Genomic DNA, 21,948 nt, shown 5'->3' with positions numbered 1-21,948 from the left:
TTGTCTCACCTTCTGTTCTGTTGTCTCACCAGTCTCTGTGGGTCCGAATTCACCTGGGGATGGGGCGTGGTCTTGGAATGGGGCGTGGCCCGGGGGTAGGCTTACCTGTCTGTATGGAACTTATGAGCTCGTTCACCTACCTGTGTGTGACTGACTCTGACTCATCAAAGCTGGTTTCATTGTAAACAACAAAGGATGTCGTTTTATTTCACCGAGTTCTAAGGAAACCCTGAAGTGAGAGTCTGTACCAAACGTACATCAGATGGATACTGGATGAGTAAACTCAACCTTGGGTGGGAACTTTACCTAGTATGGTTTTGTCAATAGTTCAATGTACAATTGTGTTTGTTTGTACAGTGTCTCCTCCCCCCCCCCCCCAATGTACAGTGTTACTTGTTTATACAGTATGCCCCCCGCCCCCCCCCCCCCCAACCACCTCCAATGTAAATTACCCAGTATGGTTGTCAATATCCCAATGTACCCAACCCCCCCCACCCAACCTCCAATGTACAGTTTCTACGTCAAATGTATATACTCCCTTTTCTTGACTCCTTCTGTATCACAAACAGTACTGTATTTGCAAATCTGGTATGTCATAAATGTATAGATGTAGCAGTACTGACTATCTGTATGTCATGTATGTCATATATGTCTATATGAATTGAAAATGGGGGACCCTGATGGAAACAAGACAAACGTCTTTCTCAGGTCTGCATCCCCTTAACAATTGTATGTATTGAGCCGTACTGTATTGTACCCATTCTGCAATCTGTTAAATAAAGTTTTCATTCATTCATTCAACTGGGTATCTCAACCAGTGTCACTATTTAGTAAAGCACATTTGTTAAAATACTGGAATGTAAACTGTTATGATATACAAATTAATCTGTGGTCAAACGTGGCCATTGCAGACATGTAAGTGCTTGCTACTACAGCAGGGTACATTATTTCCTTGCCACGCTCACATGAATGAATGAATGAATGAAAACTTTATTTAACAGATTGCAGAATGGGTACATATCTTACCTACTGCTAGATGTAGCAGTAGCCTACTGTCTATCTGTATGTCATGTATGTCATATGATGAATTGAAAATGGGGGACCCTGATGTAAACAAGACGAAAGTCATTCTCTGGTCTGCATCCCCTTAACAATTGTGTGTATTGAGCTGTACTGTATTGTACCATGCATTCTGAAATCTGTTAATAAAGTTTTCAATCAATCAATCAATCAATCAGACTGATTGTGGAACTCTCTAAGCCAGACCTGAGCATTGTACGGCCCGCAGAATTTGGATGATTCTGACCGGCCCGCGAAAGATTACATGATAATAAAAAAAAAAAAATCTTTTTACTTTTTTCTTTTCATGTCAACGTTCACACGCACAATATACGCTTACCTATGATTTGACTTGATTCAACAACAAAGCAGCCGGGGCAAGCCGAAAACGGTCGAAAGTGTGGTTATTTGAAGTTTGGATTTCTTTTTTCACAACTGAGGTAGGTAGATTAAATTTTTAGAGACTAAAGTACAGAAAAAAGGTACCGTTGGGTACCGGTATCGATTCACAGGTACCGGTACCGTATCGGTTCAAATGTGAACGGTACCCATCCCTACTGAACACACAACTGCAGGGCAAGGGCATTTTTGCTCATGAAATGCATAGCCATGTGAAAGCCTTCATGACAAAGTTGCAATTAATTTCAAGGCAACTAGGCAGCAACAATCTCAAACACATGAAAACCCTGAAAGAAGTCAAACCATCAGCTGATCACCGGCACAGGTACTCATCAATGTTGGGAGCACTGCATGATGAATTTTCAAGGCGTTTTCAAGATTTTAAAAAGATTGAGGATGAAATGCAGCTGGTTTCCTCTCCCTTTACCTGCAGTGTTGATAGTGCACCCACTGATGTTCAGCTTCAACTCATTGACCTGCAGTCTGATTCACTACTGAAAGAGCACTTTAAGTCAGCATCACTGCTAGAGTTCTACTCTGCTCTCAAGGAGGAGAACTTTCCAAACATGAGGAGACATGCTCAGAAGATGTTGGTTCTCTTTGGATCCACCTATATGTGAACAGACATTCTCAGTCATGACGTTTACCAAGTCCAGGTACAGATCCTCTCTCACTGATGAACATCTGGCAGCTGTGCTTCGCATCTCCACCTCAGACATGCAACCTGACTTGGATGGACTTGTTAAAGCTCAACAGAGACTGGATTTATCACACTGAATGAAAAAAAAAAAAAGAGCTGAAGAACACTAAAATGTGGAAATATAACAAGTGAAATGGGACACTTGATCTTTTTTTTTCTTTTTTTTGCACAGTTCTGAAAACATTAAATGTTTAATATAGGCATGTCGAGTAAAAAAGGCTACTGGGACAATTTTCATGTCTTGTTTATTTTGGCTATAAGATGATGTGATGTCTTTAGAAAGCTAAGAAAATCCTTGTTTCAATAGTATATGAAACTCAAAATAATAACTTTATTTGTATAGCACTTTTTCATACATGCCCTTTGTTATTAATGTTTCACATTTTGTTTATCATTTTGGAAATAAATTCTATTTGAATAAATTATATTTTTGAAAGCTCACCTTTTAATTGCCAAATAATAACATACACTCTTACCAGGGGTCAAAACAATGCCATTTACTGCTTTTTATATAGAAATAAAATTTATATTATGCATAATTGAGTTTGGAATTTTGGCCCGGCCCTCCAACATATTTTCAGTTGCTCATTCGGCCCCCCGGGAAAAATAATTGCCCACCCCTGCTCTAAGCAAAGGTAAACATTGTTGAAGGACAATATGACAAATGAGGTTATATCCTGGCCATTGAACAAATAAAGTCAGAATGAATAACGGCACAGTAGCAGGTAAAAGGAAATTAACTGAAGTATTTGCCATCCTAAGATAAGATAAGAGATTCCTTTATTGATCCCCTTGAGGAGGGGGGAGGGGAGGTACAGGTAGTAGGAGACACGATACAGGTCATATAATTATAGTACAGTGCACAAGTAAAAATAGAAATAGGCAGTGTAAACAATATAATTAACTCTGGACATGCACATATGGGCAAGTAGGCAGTGTAAACATGTCAAGGTGCAAGATGAGGGTATGTATGCCCTACAATAAATATAGTTACAATAATATATATATATAATATAATCTAATATATATAATCAAAAAATGGTAACAATGCTAAATATATGCTCTGATGAAGTAAGTATACAGTATACACAAAGGGTGCAGTATGCATAAGGTATGTATGCCGTGATATACTTCATACGTTATATATTGTCAGTTTAGGTAGTCCATTAAGGTGGGAGTCAGACACACTCAGTGATGGAAGTTCCCAGTAGTTGGATGTCTGCCAGCGGTCCCTGCCCACTGTTGTGGAGCCTGATGGCCACTGGTATGAAGGACTGTCCGAGGCGGTTAGTTGAGTGTCGGGGGGGGCATGTTAAACCCAGATTCGGCTCAAACAAGGGACTAAACACGTTTCGCAATTATGCCACATCAATGTGGAACGCCCTACCCAAAGCTGTAAAGGAATGTGAATCACTACCCACTTTCAAAAACACTCTCAAAGAACACCTACGGGAGACTGCAATTCGAAACTGGCCCCTACAAATGTCCTAACCCAGCTGTACAGTAAATTACCAAGTATGGCTTTGTCAGTATTCCAATGTACAGTGTCCCCCCTACACAATCTTTTCTTAATTCTTAATGACTTAAAAAAATAAAGGTTCAATTTAAAGAATAAAAGCATGTTTTTCCTTTCTTTTATTAGCAATTTTGGATACATTTCATACATCAAATCTCTATCACACAAATTACACAGTCCCATTCAGATAATCAATGAAAAACAAACATTCATTAAACAAAACATACATTATATTAATTAAAACAAAACAGACATCCAACCGATGCCGTATACAACACACAATGATTTATAACGCCTGGCAATGTAATGGAAAGTCTTGACGTGCTTCCGTCGTCATAGACTTTATTCTTTGAACAGTGGTCTCAAAAGGTAAGTGATTAAATACAATCGTCTAAAAGTATTGTTCATCTATTCCCACTACTAAGAAGTGTAGCCAGTTTTTTCATCAACCGTTGGCTTCATTCAACCTAGGCTGGCAGCAGGTTCAAATATACTTTAATATAAATGTGAAAATACACCTTAAACGCCTAAAAAAAACAACACAACAGAGCAAAGCGTGACAACCCTGATGATAAAATGCAATTTTCATTAAATGTGACCGTAATGATAAAATGAAAAAAATTATCAAGGCAAGAATGTCAAACTGTAGGACCTATGTCAAAATAGTACACTGATCTTATCCTTTAAGACAGTGGTTACGCAGCTAAACGGGTGTAGTACCATGAGAAAGGCTATGGAATGACTATTCTGCTCTCCTCTGGTGTCTCTCCACCTACAGTATATAGCGTTGTGGAGTTCTGGATTAAATCATATATAACAGGTCCCTGGGACAATGTCTTCTCCGATGGGGTCCCTGGGACAATGTCTTCTCTGATGGGGTCCCTGGGACAATGTCTTCTCCGATGGGGTCCCTGGGACAATGTCTTCTCTGATGGGGTCCCTGGGACAATGTCTTCTCCGATGGGGTCCCTGGGACAATATCTTCTCTGATGGGGTCCCTGGGACAATGTCTTCTCTGATGGGGTCCCTGGGACAATGTCTTCTCCGATGGGGTCCCTGGGACAATATCTTCTCTGATGGGGTCCCTGGGACAATGTCTTCTCCGATGGGGTCCCTGGACAATGTCTTCTCCGATGGGGTCCCTGGGACAATGTCTTCTCCGATGGGGTCCCTGGGACAATATCTTCTCCGATGGGGTCCCTGGGACAATGTCTTCTCCGATGGGGTCCCTGGGACAATGTCTTCTCCGATGGGGTCCCTGGGACAATGTCTTCTCCGATGGGGTCCCTGGGACAATATCGCTGATGGGGTCCCTGGGACAATGTCTTCTCTGATGGGGTCCCTGGGACAATGTCTTCTCTGATGGGGTCCCTGGGACAATGTCTTCTCTGATGGGGTCCCTGGGACAATGTCTTCTCCGATGGGGTCCCTGGGACAATGTCTTCTCTGATGGGGTCCCTGGGACAATGTCTTCTCCGATGGGGTCCCTGGGACAATGTCTTCTCCGATGGGGTCCCTGGGACAATGTCTTCTCTGATGGGGTCCCTGGGACAATGTCTTCTCTGATGGGGTCCCTGGGACAATGTCTTCTCCGATGGGGTCCCTGGGACAATGTCTTCTCTGATGGGGTCCCTGGGACAATGTCTTCTCCGATGGGGTCCCTGGGACAATGTCTTCTCTGATGGGGTCCCTGGGACAATGTCTTCTCCGATGGGGTCCCTGGGACAATGTCTTCTCCGATGGGGTCCCTGGGACAATGTCTTCTCTGATGGGGTCCCTGGGACAATGTCTTCTCCGATGGGGTCCCTGGGACAATGTCTTCTCTGATGGGGTCCCTGGGACAATATCGCTGATGGGGTCCCTGGGACAATGTCTTCTCCGATGGGGTCCCTGGGACAATGTCTTCTCCGATGGGGTCCCTGGGACAATGTCTTCTCCGATGGGGTCCCTGGGACAATATCGCTGATGGGGTCCCTGGGACAATGTCTTGTCAAAACGGCGTCCATAGCCAATTTCATATCAATTTGTGGGGGTCCTTGACATGAAAATGCTTGATGCATAATCAACCAACTGTTAAATGTAACGAATAGAACTGGTAAAAATAACAGCTGCAAACATTCCTACATATCAGATGGCCGACCTCAAGGAGAGGATAAAGGAATTGATTTGCAGAGCAGCTCTGAAAACCACCAAACCACGATCCAGAAATAGAATCCTAAAGTGCATCAAGTTTCTAAGGCAATATAAATAATGAAGGAACCTCTCCCAAACAGAACACACTCTAATCCACCATCTATTATATTATACAGTCAATAAAAAAAATCTCAATATTTCAATATGAACTAATGAACCTCTAAGCAGCATATTAAAAAGGCCCAATCTGTAATTATTATGACCGTATACATTTAATAATATTAATAATTGAATAATATCCACATACACAGTTGAAGAGAACAGGTTTTCGATGGAAAACTAGCATTTGCTATCTTTCTCAAATTGATCGTACCTGAAAATACAAGTATTTTTTACTGCAATGTTCGCAAGCATGACCCATGTGAACAAACCTTTTATAGCATCAGGGGACATTAAAATTAATATGTTGTGGTTGTCTTGTATCAGTCCTTGTATGCGAGTGACCCGTCCATCAATTTGGGAACTAATAGCAGGTTCCAATCCTATGCTTTGAACTGTGGTGGTGGGGCCAGCCTTTTGTTTATATTTGGATTACAGATTGTGCCTTTAAATCAAGAGATAACCCTGGAGTCAAAGGTATAACTTTGAATCTAAAGTATATATATATATATATATATATATATATATATATATATATATATATATATATATACTGTATATTATTATCTCATGTATTCATCTATAATTAAAGGGGAATGTCACCCATAAAAAAGAAATATTAAAAAAATGACATATGTTTTTCCTGTGTCCCAGAACAGTTGAGTCAGTATTTGTGAACACACACCACTCTCTCCTAAAACTACAAGTCAGAGAGAGAGCCCTCTGATCTGTGATGTCACCCAAGAGAGAGAGCCCTCTGATCTGTGATGTCACCCAAGAGAGAGAGCCCTCTGATCTGTGATGTCACCCAAGAGAGAGAGCCCTCTGATCTGTGATGTCACCCAAGAGAGAGAGCCCTCTGATCTGTGATGTCACCCAAGAGAGAGAGCCCTCTGATCTGTGATGTCACCCAAGAGAGAGCCCTCTGATCTGTGATGTCACCCAAGAGAGAGCCCTCTGATCTGTGATGTCACCCAAGAGAGAGAGCCCTCTGATCTGTGATGTCACCCAAGAGAGAGCCCTCTGATCTGTGATGTCACCCAAGAGAGAGAGCCCTCTGATCTGTGATGTCACCCAAGAGAGAGAGCCCTCTGATCTGTGATGTCACCCAAGAGAGAGAGCCCTCTGATCTGTGATGTCACCCAAGAGAGAGAGCCCTCTGATCTGTGATGTCACCCAAGAGAGAGAGCCCTCTGATCTGTGATGTCACCCAAGAGTAAAACCAAAGGCTGCTCCATAGACAATAAATAGAGCACTGACTTTATGGGGCCACAAAATATTAAGTTGAATTCACACCGAAATGAGGTTTATATTCTGGTATTAATAACAGGTCTGAGACATCATTTAAAACGCATTCTGGTGTAAGAGCTCACATTTCATGGCCTCACAAAGTCAGAGCCTCATTCATTGTCAATAGACCTGTTGGCTGTCCACGTGCTGGTCAGAACAACGGGGCAGACTACACTATATTTGTATTTGTTAGCCATGCTAGCGATCTAAACAATCAATCCATGCCAAAGCTAGATATGTAAAATGTGAAAGACTCACACTCACAGCCATGCTGATTTGGCTAAATGACACCCAGTCCTTTTAGTTTGAAACTACTTTTAGTCAGGGGAGTGTCATGGTTTCTCCATAGAGCCCTGTCATATTATTTTAGCGCGACAGCTTGCAGGTAGGGGGCAACTTAGTCACGTGACTCGGTTGGTATTGCCGATTAGCTCGAACACGGTATGTTTGTAAACAACAAACGGGTCAATGGAACAGCCCCAGATTTGACATCCCAGTGACATCACAATGGTGCATTTTCACAAATATTGACTGACCTGCCCTGGGGCACAGAAGGAACATAATATGAATGTGCATAATGGGTGGCATTCCCCTTTGACTATACTACCAAAAATATTTGGCAGAAAATCCTATTATCACATTTTCTGAAAAGGCAATATGGCAGTTTGAGGCATTGGCACGTGTGCCAATAGAAATAAAATATACTGTACATACTGCACATCAAAGCCTCAAAGTGTCAGGGTTTTGACTAGGCCAGAGAGAGTTCAGTCTCTTTAGACATTATCTAGTTCTAGGGCTTCGCGTCGAGGCCACCCCCCTGTTTCAGAGCATCAAACGTATTCCCGGTTCTCCAGATCCTTTTTGATGGCAGCCTTAATGCGGTCGATTTCGTCCTCTTCCTCTGAACTGTAAGCTTTGACCTCTTTCTCTTTCTTGAGGTCGTCCTCGGACGTCGCCGCACCATCCCCGGCGGCGTTCTCCGGCGTGTTGGTGGACTGCAGCTCATCCCGGATGCCGTTGAGCTCCACCAGGCCCTCGTGCAGCTGCTCAGCCACTTCCCGGATCTTGGCGGCAAACTCCGACTTGGCCCCTTTCTTCAGCTCCTTGGAGTCCTTGGCCACAAAGTAGATGTCCATGCCCACGAAGAGGCCGGTGAGCACCCCGGTGGCCATGCTGGCAATCTGGACGGCCCGGGCGGCCGTGCTGCCCGCCACGTTGGCGATCTGCACCACGCGCATGATCTCGTTGGCGTTGATGAGGATGGCCTTGCCCGCCATGGCGCCGTCCTCGTAGATGTTGTTGAGCGCCGGGAAGTCCCGGTTGTAGGCGTGCTTCTTCATCTTGATCAGGTCGAACCGGCGCAGGTGCTCGATCCCCTGCTTGATGAACGTCATGCACTTGTTGAGGTCGATCATCTTGTTCTGGTAGTCCTCCACTATCTTCTCCACCTTCTTGCGGTCCAGGGAGTTGTTGACCTGGTTAGAGATGCCGGCGCCCGCCGACGTGAGGCCGCCCGTCGTGGCCACCGCCAGCCCCACCGCCGTGACGATCAGGGAGGTTCCCATGGTGACGGGCGCCAAGGCCAGGCCGACGATGGTGGCCACGCCCCCGAGGGCGCTGGTGGAGCCGCCGGTGATCTGGGCGATCTTGGTCTTCTTGTTGAACGTGTCCAGGGCGTCGGCGATGGCGTGCAGGTCGATGACATGCTGCCAGAGGCACTCGGCCCGCTCCGTGAACAGCTTGTTGAAAACCCGGATGCCCTTCTGCACCTTGTCGGCCGTCACAGCGAAGGCCCTGAGCGGAGAAGACAAGTGGTAATCCTTCAGATGTCATTCTAGTATGGATTTAGTCAAGTCAAGTCGGTTTTATTCATATAAGCACATTTTAAAACAACAGCAGTTGACAAAGTGCTGAACAATTTACACAAAATTCAAGATACTATACTCAAACCATATCAAACAATTAAAAACATAGATACATTAAAATCACATTAAAACTAAGCAGATGCTCGATACAAGGGATTTAGAAGGCCAGGCTGAATAGATGGGTTTTAAGCAGCGATTTAAAAGTGGCCAGTGACCGGGCAGACCTGATGTCAGCAGATAGACTGACAGCCACATCAAAGGCTCCATCGCCTCTGGTTTTAAGCCTACTGCTTGAGTAGTCAGTACCAGTGAAAATAGTATACACCTTTCTTTCACTTACTTAGCTTCTTCTTTCTCCGTCATGTCCTCGTCCTTCTCTGGCAGATCCTCCCATTCTGTAGAAATAAGATAATTTTTCCCACAAATCTAAAGAATTCCAATGCATAATAGTGTTTAAAAGAAAGTGTGCATGTGTATGTCAGTCGTGGAGGAAGTACACAGTTCCTTTACTTAAGTACAAGTAGAAATACCCAGATAAATTAGTACTCTGATCAAAGTAAAAGTCCTCCATTCAAATTCTACTTAAGTAAAAGTATTTGCTAAGTATCTAAAGTAAAAGTATGCATTCTACATAACATTTGTGTGTTCCAGTGCTTGGGAGCGTTCAACCCTCGATCCATTGACCTCTAAATGTTATGTTAAAGTGGTGTGTGGTCCAGTTATGCTGTTCTGATTAAAGGTTATGTTAAAGTGGTATGTGGTCCAGTTATGCTGTTCTGATTAAAGGTTATGTTAAAGTGGTATGTGGTCCAGTTATGCTGTTCTGATTAAAGGTTATGTTAAAGTGGTATGTGGTCCAGTTATGCTGTTCTGATTAAAGGTTATGTTAAAGTGGTATGTGGTCCAGTTATGCTGTTCTGATTAAAGGTTATGTTAAAGTGGTATGTGGTCCAGTTCTGCTGCTCTGATTGAAGGTGATGTTAAAGTGGTATGTGGTCCAGTTATGCTGTTCTGATTAAAGGTTATGTTAAAGTGGTATGTGGTCCAGTTATGCTGCTCTGATTGAAGGTGATGTTAAAGTGGTATGTGGTCCAGTTATGCTGTTCTGATTAAAGGTTATGTTAAAGTGGTATGTGGTCCAGTTATGCTGTTCTGATTAAAGGTGATGTTAAAGTGGTATGTGGTCCAGTTATGCTGTTCTGATTAAAGGTTATGTTAAAGTGGTATGTGGTCCAGTTCTGATGCTCTGATTAAAGGTTATGTTAAAGTGGTATGTGGTCCAGTTCTGCTGCTCTGATTAAAGGTTGTGTTAAAGTGGTATGTGGTCCAGTTATGCTGCTCTGATTAAAGGTGATGTTAAAGTGGTATGTGGTCCAGTTATGCTGTTCTGATTAAAGGTTATGTTAAAGTGGTATGTGGTCCAGTTATGCTGTTCTGATTAAAGGTTATGTTAAAGTGGTATGTGGTCCAGTTATGCTGTTCTGATTAAAGGTTATGTTAAAGTGGTATGTGGTCCAGTTATGCTGTTCTGATTAAAGGTTATGTTAAAGTGGTATGTGGTCCAGTTCTGCTGCTCTGATTGAAGGTGATGTTAAAGTGGTATGTGGTCCAGTTATGCTGTTCTGATTAAAGGTTATGTTAAAGTGGTATGTGGTCCAGTTATGCTGCTCTGATTGAAGGTGATGTTAAAGTGGTATGTGGTCCAGTTATGCTGTTCTGATTAAAGGTTATGTTAAAGTGGTATGTGGTCCAGTTATGCTGTTCTGATTAAAGGTGATGTTAAAGTGGTATGTGGTCCAGTTATGCTGTTCTGATTAAAGGTTATGTTAAAGTGGTATGTGGTCCAGTTCTGATGCTCTGATTAAAGGTTATGTTAAAGTGGTATGTGGTCCAGTTATGCTGCTCTGATGAAAGGTTATGTTAAAGTGGTATGTGGTCCAGTTATCCTGCTCTGATTAAAGGTGATGTTAAAGTGGTATGTGGTCCAGTTCTGCTGCTCTGATTAAAGGTTGTGTTAAAGTGGTATGTGGTCCAGTTATGCTGCTCTGATTAAAGGTTATGTTAAAGTGGTATGTGGTCCAGTTCTGCTGCTCTGATTAAAGGTTGTGTTAAAGTGGTATGTGGTCCAGTTCTGCTGCTCTGATTAAAGGTTGTGTTAAAGTGGTATGTGGTCCAGTTATGCTGCTCTGATTAAAGGTTGTGTTAAAGTGGTATGTGGTCCAGTTATGCTGCTCTGATTAAAGGTTGTGTTAAAGTGGTATGTGGTCCAGTTATGCTGCTCTGATTAAAGGTGATGTTAAAGTGGTATGTGGTCCAGTTATGCTGCTCTGATTAAAAGTTATGTTAAAGTGGTATGTGGTCCAGTTATGCTGCTCTGATTAAAGGTGATGTTAAAGTGGTATGTGGTCCAGTTATGCTGCTCTGATTAAAGGTGATGTTAAAGTGGTATGTGGTCCAGTTCTGCTGCTCTGATTAAAGGTTATGTTTAAGTGGTACAGTTCTGCTGTGTGTATCCGTTTGACTTACGTTCCACTGTGTTCCACCAGTCCATGAGACCGTCCAGATCCTGAAAAACAGTCACCACCGGATCAATCTAATTTCTTTTTTTTTCTCCACTTTTTCTCCCATTTTCTATATATTTTCCTCCCATCCCAATTTCGTATCATCCAATTCAACCCTCCCCTGTCACGGACGCTGTTTCTTGCCTCCCACAAGCCGGCTGCAATGTGGACTAAGTCATACATAGCACAAGTCCCCTCCGGTACTTGAGGTAACAGCAGTCGCATCTTTTCACCTGCGCAGCTCGATCTCTCAGTGGCGAGGAGTAACGCGTGGGAGGCTCACGCTGCCCCCGACACTTCCTGATTCTACTGCGCAGGCGCACCAACCGACCTGTAGGAGTCGCTGTCCACAACGCCCGATCCCCACCCATCAGTTTCCCACCCTCTAATACGGCCAATGTGTATTAGTATGAACGACCAGCTAAACTGAAAGCAAATGTGGAGCGCTGGGCTCGAACTGACGAGCCCAGCGTCTCCAGCATTTCGTGGCGAGTGCCTTGCCCACTACACCACGTAGCCGCCCCCATTCAATCTCACTTTTTATTTATTTTTAACTTTTAACAACACAGTCGGTAACAAAGCAAATCAATTGTGGGAAATGTAAATAACCGACGACTGATAACCCACCTGGTCGCGGTCCTCAGCTTCTGCTCCGTCTAGACGGAACTCCTCCAGCTGGTCGAACAGAGACTTGGTCTTTGCACCTTTCTGGCAGGAGAGACGAGAGGCACAACAAGTCCGTTTTATTTATATAGCACATTTGAAACAACAGCAGCTGACAAAGTGCTGAACAATTTACACAAAATTCAGGATACTATACTCAAACCATATCAAACCATTTATATACATTAAAATCACATTAAAACTAAGCGGATGCTCCATTTCTATTTCTAATCAATTACTCTAAAGCAGCATTTTTCCACTTCAAGATTTCAAGCTGTTTTTGGGCTGGGCTCCGCCCATAAGCGCTTTGAGTGACAGTCACCCACACAGCATGATACATGTATACGAGAGAGCGAGAGAGAGAACGAACGAGCGAGAGAGAGAGAGAGGATACATCGCTCCATGCGTGCGTGTGCGCTGTTTGAGCGGCTCAACTGCGATTGTGTGTAAAATGCAGGTTGAGAGAGAGAGGGAGAGAGAGAGAGGGAGAGTCAGGGACAGGGAGACCGCTTCCGCATTATTCCCACTGCTCCGTTGTTGAGCAAATAGTTGATTCTCTCTGTCGGCACCCGCGCACGTCAACCCGTTTGAGGAAGTAATTCCACTCGCTCTGTTGTTGAGCGAATTGTTGATTGTGGGCGGTGACTACAACCAGTGCCTTATTCACGTCAGCAAAAGAGTCAAATCAGAACGGCTTAGTTGAGTGAGGGAGACTAGACTGATGAGTCAATATGAATATTAGAGAAACAGACCCCATTGATATAAACCCCCATTGCTAGGAAACAATGCTAAACACTGGAGAAGGCCATTTATAAGACACAGGAACTTTAAGCAGCTATTTAAAAGTGGCCAGTGACCGGGCAGACCTAATGTCAGCAGGTAGACTGTTCCAGAGGCAGCCACAGCAAAGGCTCCATCGCCTCTGGTTTTAAGCCTTGTTCTGGGGACGTCCAGGAGCATCTGGTTAGAGGATCTCAGAGCTGTGGACGGGGTATAGAGGAGATGCAGGAGATCTGCGAGGTAGGGAGGTCATTTAGGGCTTTAAAGACGATCAATAACAGTTTAAAATCAACCCTGCACTGGACCGGAAGCCAGTGAAGGGCGGAAAGGACATGTGTTATATGTTCTGGCTTCCGTGTGCCAGTCAGGAGTCGTGCTGCATTGATTTGTACCATCTGTAGGCGGTGTGAGGTGGACTGCTCTAAACCGACATAAAGGGAGATACAAGTCATGTCTGTATTCATGTTAACCACGGATCAAATCATGCTCAGGTTGGGTTCCTTTCCACCCTGTTCCCACCTGAATAAACGTGATTTACTCTTCTAAAAAGATAATATAATGTTTGTAATAATGTCATAATAATGTAAGAGAACAATAAACAAAATATAGGTGTATGGGTGAACCAAGGCGACTCCCTCTATATGAAAAATGGATTCATTAAAAGGGCTTTAAGTAACACAGACTGTGCCAGTGGTAAAGTCACTATAAGGAAGGCTTTAAAGGACATGTGCCAGTGGTAGGAAGAATATACAACTTCCAATGACCCCAAAATTGACACAGAGATGAAACTGATATCGATCGAAGAGAGAGACACAAAGAACAGGAATTAAAACTCAAGTGAAACCTCCGTTTCAAGCATCATACACAGCCAGGGGGAAGCGGGAGTGGTCCTGGTCCTGAAGAGACAGACTCCTCACTGCTCTGTTAGCAGGAGTGATCCTGAAGAGACAGACTCCTCACTGCTCTGTTAGCGGGTCTCCGTGGGCAAACAGAGAAGAGAAAAAAGGAAGTGGAGAAACAAGTTTGGGCACATAGCAACTAATCTCCCCATCAGCCTGAGCAGAGCCAGAGGCACACAGACACCGTGTGGAGGCTGGAGAGGACGGGGGTGGGGTGGGAGGCTTTAGCGTCGGGGGGAGGGGGGGGGGGGGGGGGGACTATAGAAAAGCGTAGAGTGTTTTGTGTGTGTGTGCGAGAGTGTGTGTGAGAATTGCTGCAATGTCAAAGAGAAAAGCCAAATTAATTGCCAAATATTGCTCTGTCTCAGGCAGCTATTATTGGCATCTTGGCAATATAATTTGTGGAACCAAATAAAGTATTCAAACATGTGTGTGTGTGTGTGTGTGTGTGTGTGCGCGTGTGCGTGTGTGTGTGTGTGTGAGAGAGAGAGAGAGTGTGTGACTGACTGACTGACTGACTGACTGACTGACTGACTGACTGACTGAGGTATTTAAGGGGTGTGAGGGAAATGCTTTACCTCTGCTGCTGCTCCGTCTTGAGCATTGCTCTGCCCTTTAGGCTGTAACACACACACACACAAGAAAGTAGTAGTATGTCATTGTGATATTAATACATTCTAAAAAAACTAAACAAAAACAGTTAATGGTCAAAAGCAAGTGTGAAGTGTTAAAGGACAGTAGGGTGTTGGCAGGTGGGTTTTGTGGGCTGTTTTAAAGTTTCTCAATTTCAAGTTTCTTTATTAGTTGTCACACAGAAGTACAGAATACTTTTATACAAAATGCTTCGTTCTGTTACGCTCCAGAGACTGTGCTAGACAAAAATATATAGGTATAAAATAAAATAAGTATAGCAAGTATAAAATAGAAGTCACGTACGTAGGCACAAGTGTTCAGTATGTACATGTACAATGCAGAGTAGAAGTAACTGAGTTACCATACAATATACTAATATATATATACTATATAGTGCACAGCAGAAATGGGATGAGGTACAATTTACAGTAAGGTGTAATGAGGTATGGGTTGTAGTGCAAATTCTTTACCAATAAATATAAAGTGTGTTTAGGTGTTCTAAAGTGTGTAAGTGGGTGCTGCAGTGAGTTGTTTGTTTAAAGTGAGTGTGTGTGTGGATGTGTGTGCTGTGAGTGCATTTGATGGTTGTTACATAGTGTTATTGTTCGTTAAGCATCCTGATGGCCTGGGGATAGAAGCTTCTTCTGAGTCTTTCTGTGCTTGCCATGAGACTCCGGTATTGCTTGCCTGACCGCAGCAGTTCAAAGAGGCAGTAGGGTGTTGGCAGGTGTGTTTTGAGGGCTGTTTTAAAGGACAGTAGGGTGTTGGCAGGTGGTTTTCAGGGCTGTTTTAAAGGACAGTATGGTGTTGGCAGGTGGTTTTCAGGGCTGTTTTAAAGGACAGCAGGGTGTTGGCAGGTGTGTTTTGAAGGCTGTTTTAAAGGACAGTAGGGTGTTGGCAGGTGTGTTTTGAGGGCTGTTTTAAAGGACAGTAGGGTGTTGGCAGGTGTGTTTTGAGGGCTGTTTTAAAGGACAGTAGGGTGTTGGCAGGTGTGTTTTCAGGGCTGTTTTAAAGGACAGTAGGGTGTTGGCAGGTGGTTTTCAGGGCTGTTTTAAAGGACAGTAGGGTGTTGGCAGGTGTGTTTTGAGGGCTGTTTTAAAGGACAGTAGGGTGTTGGCAGGTGTGTTTTCAGGGCTGTTTTAAAGGACAGCAGGGTGTTGGCAGGTGTGTTTTGAGGCTGTTTTAAAGGACAGCAGGGTGTTGGCAGGTGTGTTTTGAGGGCTGTTTTAAAGGACAGTAGGGTGTTGGCAGGTGTGTTTTGAGGCTGTTTTAAAGGACAGTAGGGTGTTGGCAGGTGTGTTTTGAGGCTGTTTTAAAGGACAGTAGGGTGTTGGCAGGTGGTTTTCAGGGCTGTTTTAAAGGACAGCAGGGTGTTGGCAGGTGTGTTTTGAGGCTGTTTTAAAGGACAGTAGGGTGTTGGCAGGTGTGTTTTGAGGGCTGTTTTAAAGGACAGTAGGGTGTTGGCAGGTGTGTTTTGAGGGCTGTTTTAAAGGACAGCAGGGTGTTGGCAGGTGTGTTTTGAGGCTGTTTTAAAGGACAGTAGGGTGTTGGCAGGTGTGTTTTGAGGGCTGTTTTAAAGGACAGTAGGGTGTTGGCAGGTGTGTTTCAGGGCTGTTTTAAAGAACAGTAGGGTGTTGGCAGGTGGTTTTCAGGGCTGTTTTAAATAACAGTAGGGTGTTGGCAGGTGTGTTTTGAGGCTGTTTTAACACATTATGTGCCATAAACGTCATTTTACGTTTCTGGGCGCCGATCGTTGAGTGCCATAAACGTAATAAGTTGTTTTTGGATCGTTTGATCTTTTTACTTTGATCCCCGCACTATACAGTTGCCCAGAGCGATCTGCATCATTTAGGCACGTCCCGACAATTTGGAACTGCATTCTGATCGACCATCACCAGGTGGCAGTATCGTCCCGTGTCTGAACTGGATGGGGCTCTGGGCTGATAGCCAGATTCACTTTCAGTTTCTCCTCACGAGTGGCCACTCCTTCTCCCGGGACAGAAATTCACAGTCCTCGCCTCGGGATTCCGTTGCATGAGCGTATTTGACCATCGAAACGTGTATAGACATATACACTGGTAATCACGATGGCGATGCGATCACTTGGAATTATTCTTTTGAAATACCTTCTGGCTAAGGTAAGGTACATTCTCTGTCTATTTTACCAAATCTGAAACGTGTTTTTCTAACGATCACAGTTCTGTGTTTCAACGGACGAAAAACATGCTCGGCAAACGTGATCATAGTTTTGAGTTAAAACGACCCCCCCCCCCTTGAGGATTTTTTGATGATACATATATACAAGTCATATACCTTTGATATGGGAGTATTCAGGGTTTCAGGGGATCAGCCAGAACGGTTTGGGCTTATTGCACATAACGTGTTTTATCTCGCGTTCTATGAAAAAATACTATTATCTTGGAAATGCGCGATGTTTAGTAATAAACTACAAACTACAGCGTGTGGAAACAAACTATTATTCCCATGCTGGACTACAAGTATGGTGTTGGCAGGTGGGTTTTGAGGGCTGTTTTAAAGGACAGTAGGGTGGTTAGCAGGTGGAGGACAGGGGTGATGTGGTCAGAGTGGCGGGTGGAGGTGAGGGGTGATGTGGTCAGAGTGGTGGGTGGAGGTGAGGGGTGATGTGGTCAGAGTGGCGGGTGGAGGTGAGGGGTGATGTGGTCAGAGCGGCGGGTGGAGGTGAGGGGTGATGTGGTCAGAGTGGCGGGTGGAGGTGAGGGGTGATGTGGTCAGAGTGGCGGGTGGAGGTGAGGGGTGATGTGGTCAGAGTGGTGGGTGGAGGTGAGGGGTGATGTGGTCAGAGTGGCGGGTGGAGGTGAGGGGTGATGTGGTCAGAGTGGTGGGTGGAGGTGAGGGGTGATGTGGTCAGAGTGGTGGGTGGAGGTGAGGGGTGATGTGGTCAGAGTGGCGGGTGGAGGTGAGGGGTGATGTGGTCAGAGTGGTGGGTGGAGGTGAGGGGTGATGTGGTCAGAGTGGTGGGTGGAGGTGAGGGGTGATGTGGTCAGAGCGGCGGGTGGAGGTGAGGGGTGATGTGGTCAGAGTGGCGGGTGGAGGACAGGGGTGATGTGGTCAGAGTGGCGGGTGGAGGTGAGCATGCGGGCGGCAGAGTTTGACATATTGGAGTTCATTGAGGATATTGGAGTTCATTGAAGATATTGGAGTTTATTGAGGATATTAGAGTTCATTGAAGATATTAGAGTTCATTGAAGATATTGGAGTTCATTGAAGATATTGGAGTTCATTGAAGATATTGGAGTTCATTGAAGATATTGGAGTTCATTGAGAATATTGGAGTTCATTGAGGATATTGGAGTTCATTGAGGATATTAGAGTTCATTGAAGATATTGGAGTTCATTGAGGATATTGGAGTTCATTGAGATATTAGAGTTTATTGAGGATATTAGAGTTTATTGAAGATATTAGAGTTCATTGAAGATATTGGAGTTTATTGAGGATATTAGAGTTCATTGAAGATATTGGAGTTCATTGAAGATATTGGAGTTCATTGAGGATATTGGAGTTCATTGAGGATATTAGAGTTCATTGAGGATATTGGAGTTCATTGAGGATATTGGAGTTCATTGAGGATATTAGAGTTCATTGAGGATATTGGAGTTCATTGAGGATATTGGAGTTCATTGAGGATATTGTTACGGTCAGCATCATTTATGCAAACAGATTCATCACTAGTGGAAGATGTGGTCTTTCCCATGGAAATAATAACCGTCTCGCTTTTACATGACATTTGAATACGGTGACATGGTGCCCACAGACTGAGCAGAGCAGACAGAACGCTACCTTGGAACGGGGCATGAAGGGGTTACGTCTCTTCGGCTTCTTGGGCTGAAAAACAACAATGAAAAGCATTAATTTAAAGCATCTGGCGTCACTGAGCGGCTGAGCGCCAATCCAACCCAGTGCCTTCACTGACCTGCAGGAGTCTCCGGTCACGAGACGAGGACTCTTACTATATAATCATGAATTCACACGTGTGATTACTTTTTTAAGTGGTCCTTTAGGAGTACAGTGATGTTTCTCGAAAATACCTTTGATACTCAAATATGAGATCGCTTTATCATAGCGAGATAGACGAGAATAAAATGTATTTTTATTATTTTTTATTATCTTTTTTCCCCTTCTTTTTCCGTTTTTCTCCCCTCCCAATGTTAGTCGTTATGCCAATTCCCACTCCCCTTCCTGGTCATTGCGCACTCTACCCCCTACCGTCGGTCTGGGAGGGCGGAGACTATCACATGCTTCCTCCGACACATGTGTAGCTAGCCCACCGCTTCTTTTCACCTGGCAGCGCGGACTCTCACCGGGAGAGAGTAACGTGTGGAAGGTCACACTACCTCTCCCAGATCCTTCCCTTGCTGTGCAGGCGCCCCGACCAAACTGTAGGAGTCGCTGTTTACAACGACCAGGACCCACCCACGCCGGCTTCCCACCCGCTAACACTGCCAATTGTGTTAGTATGGACGGTCGGCCAAGCCGGAGGCACCACAGCCGGATTCGATCCCACTGGCTCTGTGGTGGTAGACAGACGCTTAGTCCGCTGCGCTATCCGGCCGCCGTCGAGAATAAAATGTTACTCTTAAGTCAAGAACAAGTAGGACCTGGATATAAAAGACAATAAAGCAATATCAATAAATATTGTGACTAAGTGACACATTTCTAAGCATATAATACTTTCTTTCATTAGAGAGATCTAACATGTCTTAAGAAATGCGAAAAAATCTAGTGGCTTTACTTTGATTTCTGACATCTTGGAATCTCTCGTTTTTTTTTTGTAATATATTCACAAAACACTATTATACAGGAAGTAGGAAGTGGAATATTAATAAAAAGGTGTTGCATAAACCCTCACCTCCTCCATCTTGTCACCGTCCCCTCCCTCTCCTTTCCGGTCCTCCGGGGAGTGAGACTCTTCTCCGTCCAGACCCTCGTCATCAGACTGAGCCTGGCGGGACAAAACAACTCTGTATCATGAGATCATGAGGTTATTAACCCTTTCACTGCCACACTACAGAAGGTTAACCCTCTACTATCACACTACCAACGGTTAACCTTTTTTTTTTATGTACTTTTTCTCCTCCTTTTTTCTGTATTTTTCTCCCATCCCAATTTAGTAGCGAGGTACCGCTGACAGCTGGATTCGATACCAGTGTCTCTGCGGTGGTAGGCAGGCGCTTAGTCCGCTGCGCTACCCAGCCGCGCTTGAGGGTTAACCTTCTGTAGTGTGGCAGTGAAAGGGTTAACTGATAACTCAACACAGAGCCAGTCTAACTGATGTGACTGACTGACTTTCACATCACCTTGAAATCATGAGAGTTAGACCAAAAACAAGTGTTGTGAATTTGCAATAGCTGCAACCTTTTTTGCAATAAGCCACTCCCATTACCACGCCACCTTTCAGCCAATTGGCATGAACACACACACACGCACACTTAATCTCCATGCCACATTTCAGTCTCCTAGGGCGAAACCTGTGGCCACTAGAGGGTGGGGACATTTTGGTGGACCGACCGACAGTGACCTATAGAGCTCTTGGGCGCAACTGAAAAGCATTACAGGTAGGCCTGTGTGTAAATGAGAGTGAGATGAGGAGTGAGATGAGGAGTGAGATGAGGAGTGAGTGGTGAGCTCTGAGCTTCACCCTGAACACACAGTAGTCACATCTTACAGAGGTTCCAGAAACCATTGTTCTCGCATATAAATAACAGTTGCTTATATAAGATCACACTTAAAGGAACACTGGTATCCATCTTCTTGTCTCTCTCTGGAGAAGACAGTAAGCTAATTTCCATAAATGTTGGCGTGTTCCTTTAAAAGACCAAATAGACAATGTCTGCATAATATAACAAACAACATCTGTGTCCAGTCAAATGTTACCGTGGCACGGGGCATGAAAGGGTTGCGTTTCTTGGGTTTCCGGACTTTGGGCTGAAAAACAACAATTCATTTGTCTGTTAGAAAAACATTGACAAGACACACACACAATACATTAGAGTCCATTGTTAATCAGTCCTATAGATAGAGTCACTATATAATATTTGTAGTGTTGATTCTTTTCCTCATGCTGGAGATGGTTTCAGCAGACTTCAGTCAGAAGCAGAAATGAACCCAGCAGTATTTAATACACTATCAGCTTTTATTGTTAGTGATTTCTAAGCATATAATACTTTCTTTCATTAGAGAGATCTAACATGGTTCTATGTCTTAAGAAATGTGAAATAATCTAGTGGCTTTACTTTGATTTCTGACATCTTGGAATCTCTCGTTTATTTTGTAGTAATATATTCACGAAACACTATTATACAGGAAGTAGGAAGTGGAATATTAATAAAAAAGGTGTTGCATAGGGCGGCTACGTGGCGTAGTGGGCAAGGCACTCGCCACGAAATGATGGAGACGCTGGGCTCGTCGGTTCGAGCCCAGCGCTCCACATTTGCTTTCAGTTTAGCTGGTCGTCCGTACTAATACACATTGGCCGTATTAGGGGGTGGGAAACTGATGGGTGGGGATCGGGCGTTGTGGACAGCGACTCCTACAGGTCGGTTGGTGCGCCTGCGCAGTAGAATCAGGAAGTGTCGGGGGCAGCGTGAGCCTCCCACGCGTTACTCCTCGCCACTGAGAGATCGAGCTGCGCAGGTGAAAAGATGCGACTGCTGTTACCTCAAGTACCGGAGGGGACTTGTGCTATGTATGACTTAGTCCACATTGCAGCCGGCTTGTGGGAGGCAAGAAACAGCGTCCGTGACAGGGGAGGGTTGAATTGGATGATACGAAATTGGGATGGGAGAAAATATAGAAAAATGGGAGAATTGAACAGGTACAACAGGTACAATCATCTCCAAAATCTTTCCGGTATCACGCTCAGCCAGACAGGGTTGCCCTCTTAGTCCCGGACTATTCGATCTATCATTAGAGCCTTTAGCACAATATATAAGACAATCCCAATCCATAGAACCAATCGTAATCAAGGGCACACAACATAAAATTAGTTTATATGCGGACAACGTAATATTGTTCATGCAAAGCCCCAACACCACATTGCCTCATCTACTCAAGTTGATTGAGAACTTTGGTGATTTATCGGGATTTAAAATAAATTGGCCGAAGTCGGCTTTCCTTCCACTTAACACCCATGCAAAAAAAGATACAACCCTCCCAGGTGAGATACCTATGGTAAAACATTTTAGATGCTTGGGTGTGGAAATATTTCCCACCATAAGACAAACGGTGAAGCACAATTACACAAAAATACAG

General features: G+C 44.1%; 1 protein-coding gene across 6 annotated transcripts in view; it reads right to left on the bottom strand.

Moving 5' to 3' along the window:
• Nucleotides 1-6,980: 6,980 nt before the first annotated feature.
• apol1 (apolipoprotein L, 1) overlaps nt 6,981-21,948 on the bottom strand; it is a 283,625-nt gene continuing 268,657 nt past the window's right edge. For all 6 annotated transcript variants that reach the window (XM_084313412.1, XM_084313414.1, XM_084313415.1 and 3 more), the window contains 8 exons: nt 20,572-20,622; nt 19,547-19,639; nt 18,478-18,522; nt 14,603-14,644; nt 12,310-12,390; nt 11,648-11,687; nt 9,462-9,516; nt 6,981-9,050 (listed from right to left, as the gene is read on the bottom strand). In XM_084313412.1, the coding sequence (XP_084169538.1) occupies nt 8,087-9,050; nt 9,462-9,516; nt 11,648-11,687; nt 12,310-12,390; nt 14,603-14,644; nt 18,478-18,522; nt 19,547-19,639; nt 20,572-20,622 (1,371 nt within the window). In that variant the 3' untranslated portion in view covers nt 6,981-8,086. The remainder of the gene's footprint in view (nt 9,051-9,461; nt 9,517-11,647; nt 11,688-12,309; nt 12,391-14,602; nt 14,645-18,477; nt 18,523-19,546; nt 19,640-20,571; nt 20,623-21,948) is intronic.

Source organism: Notolepis coatsorum, assembly GCF_963971535.1.
Source record: "Notolepis coatsorum genome assembly, chromosome: 4".
Taxonomy (NCBI): domain Eukaryota; kingdom Metazoa; phylum Chordata; class Actinopteri; order Aulopiformes; family Paralepididae; genus Notolepis; species Notolepis coatsorum.
Note: the sequence above shows the minus strand (reverse complement) of the source record. Positions and strands in the feature narration are given on the sequence as shown.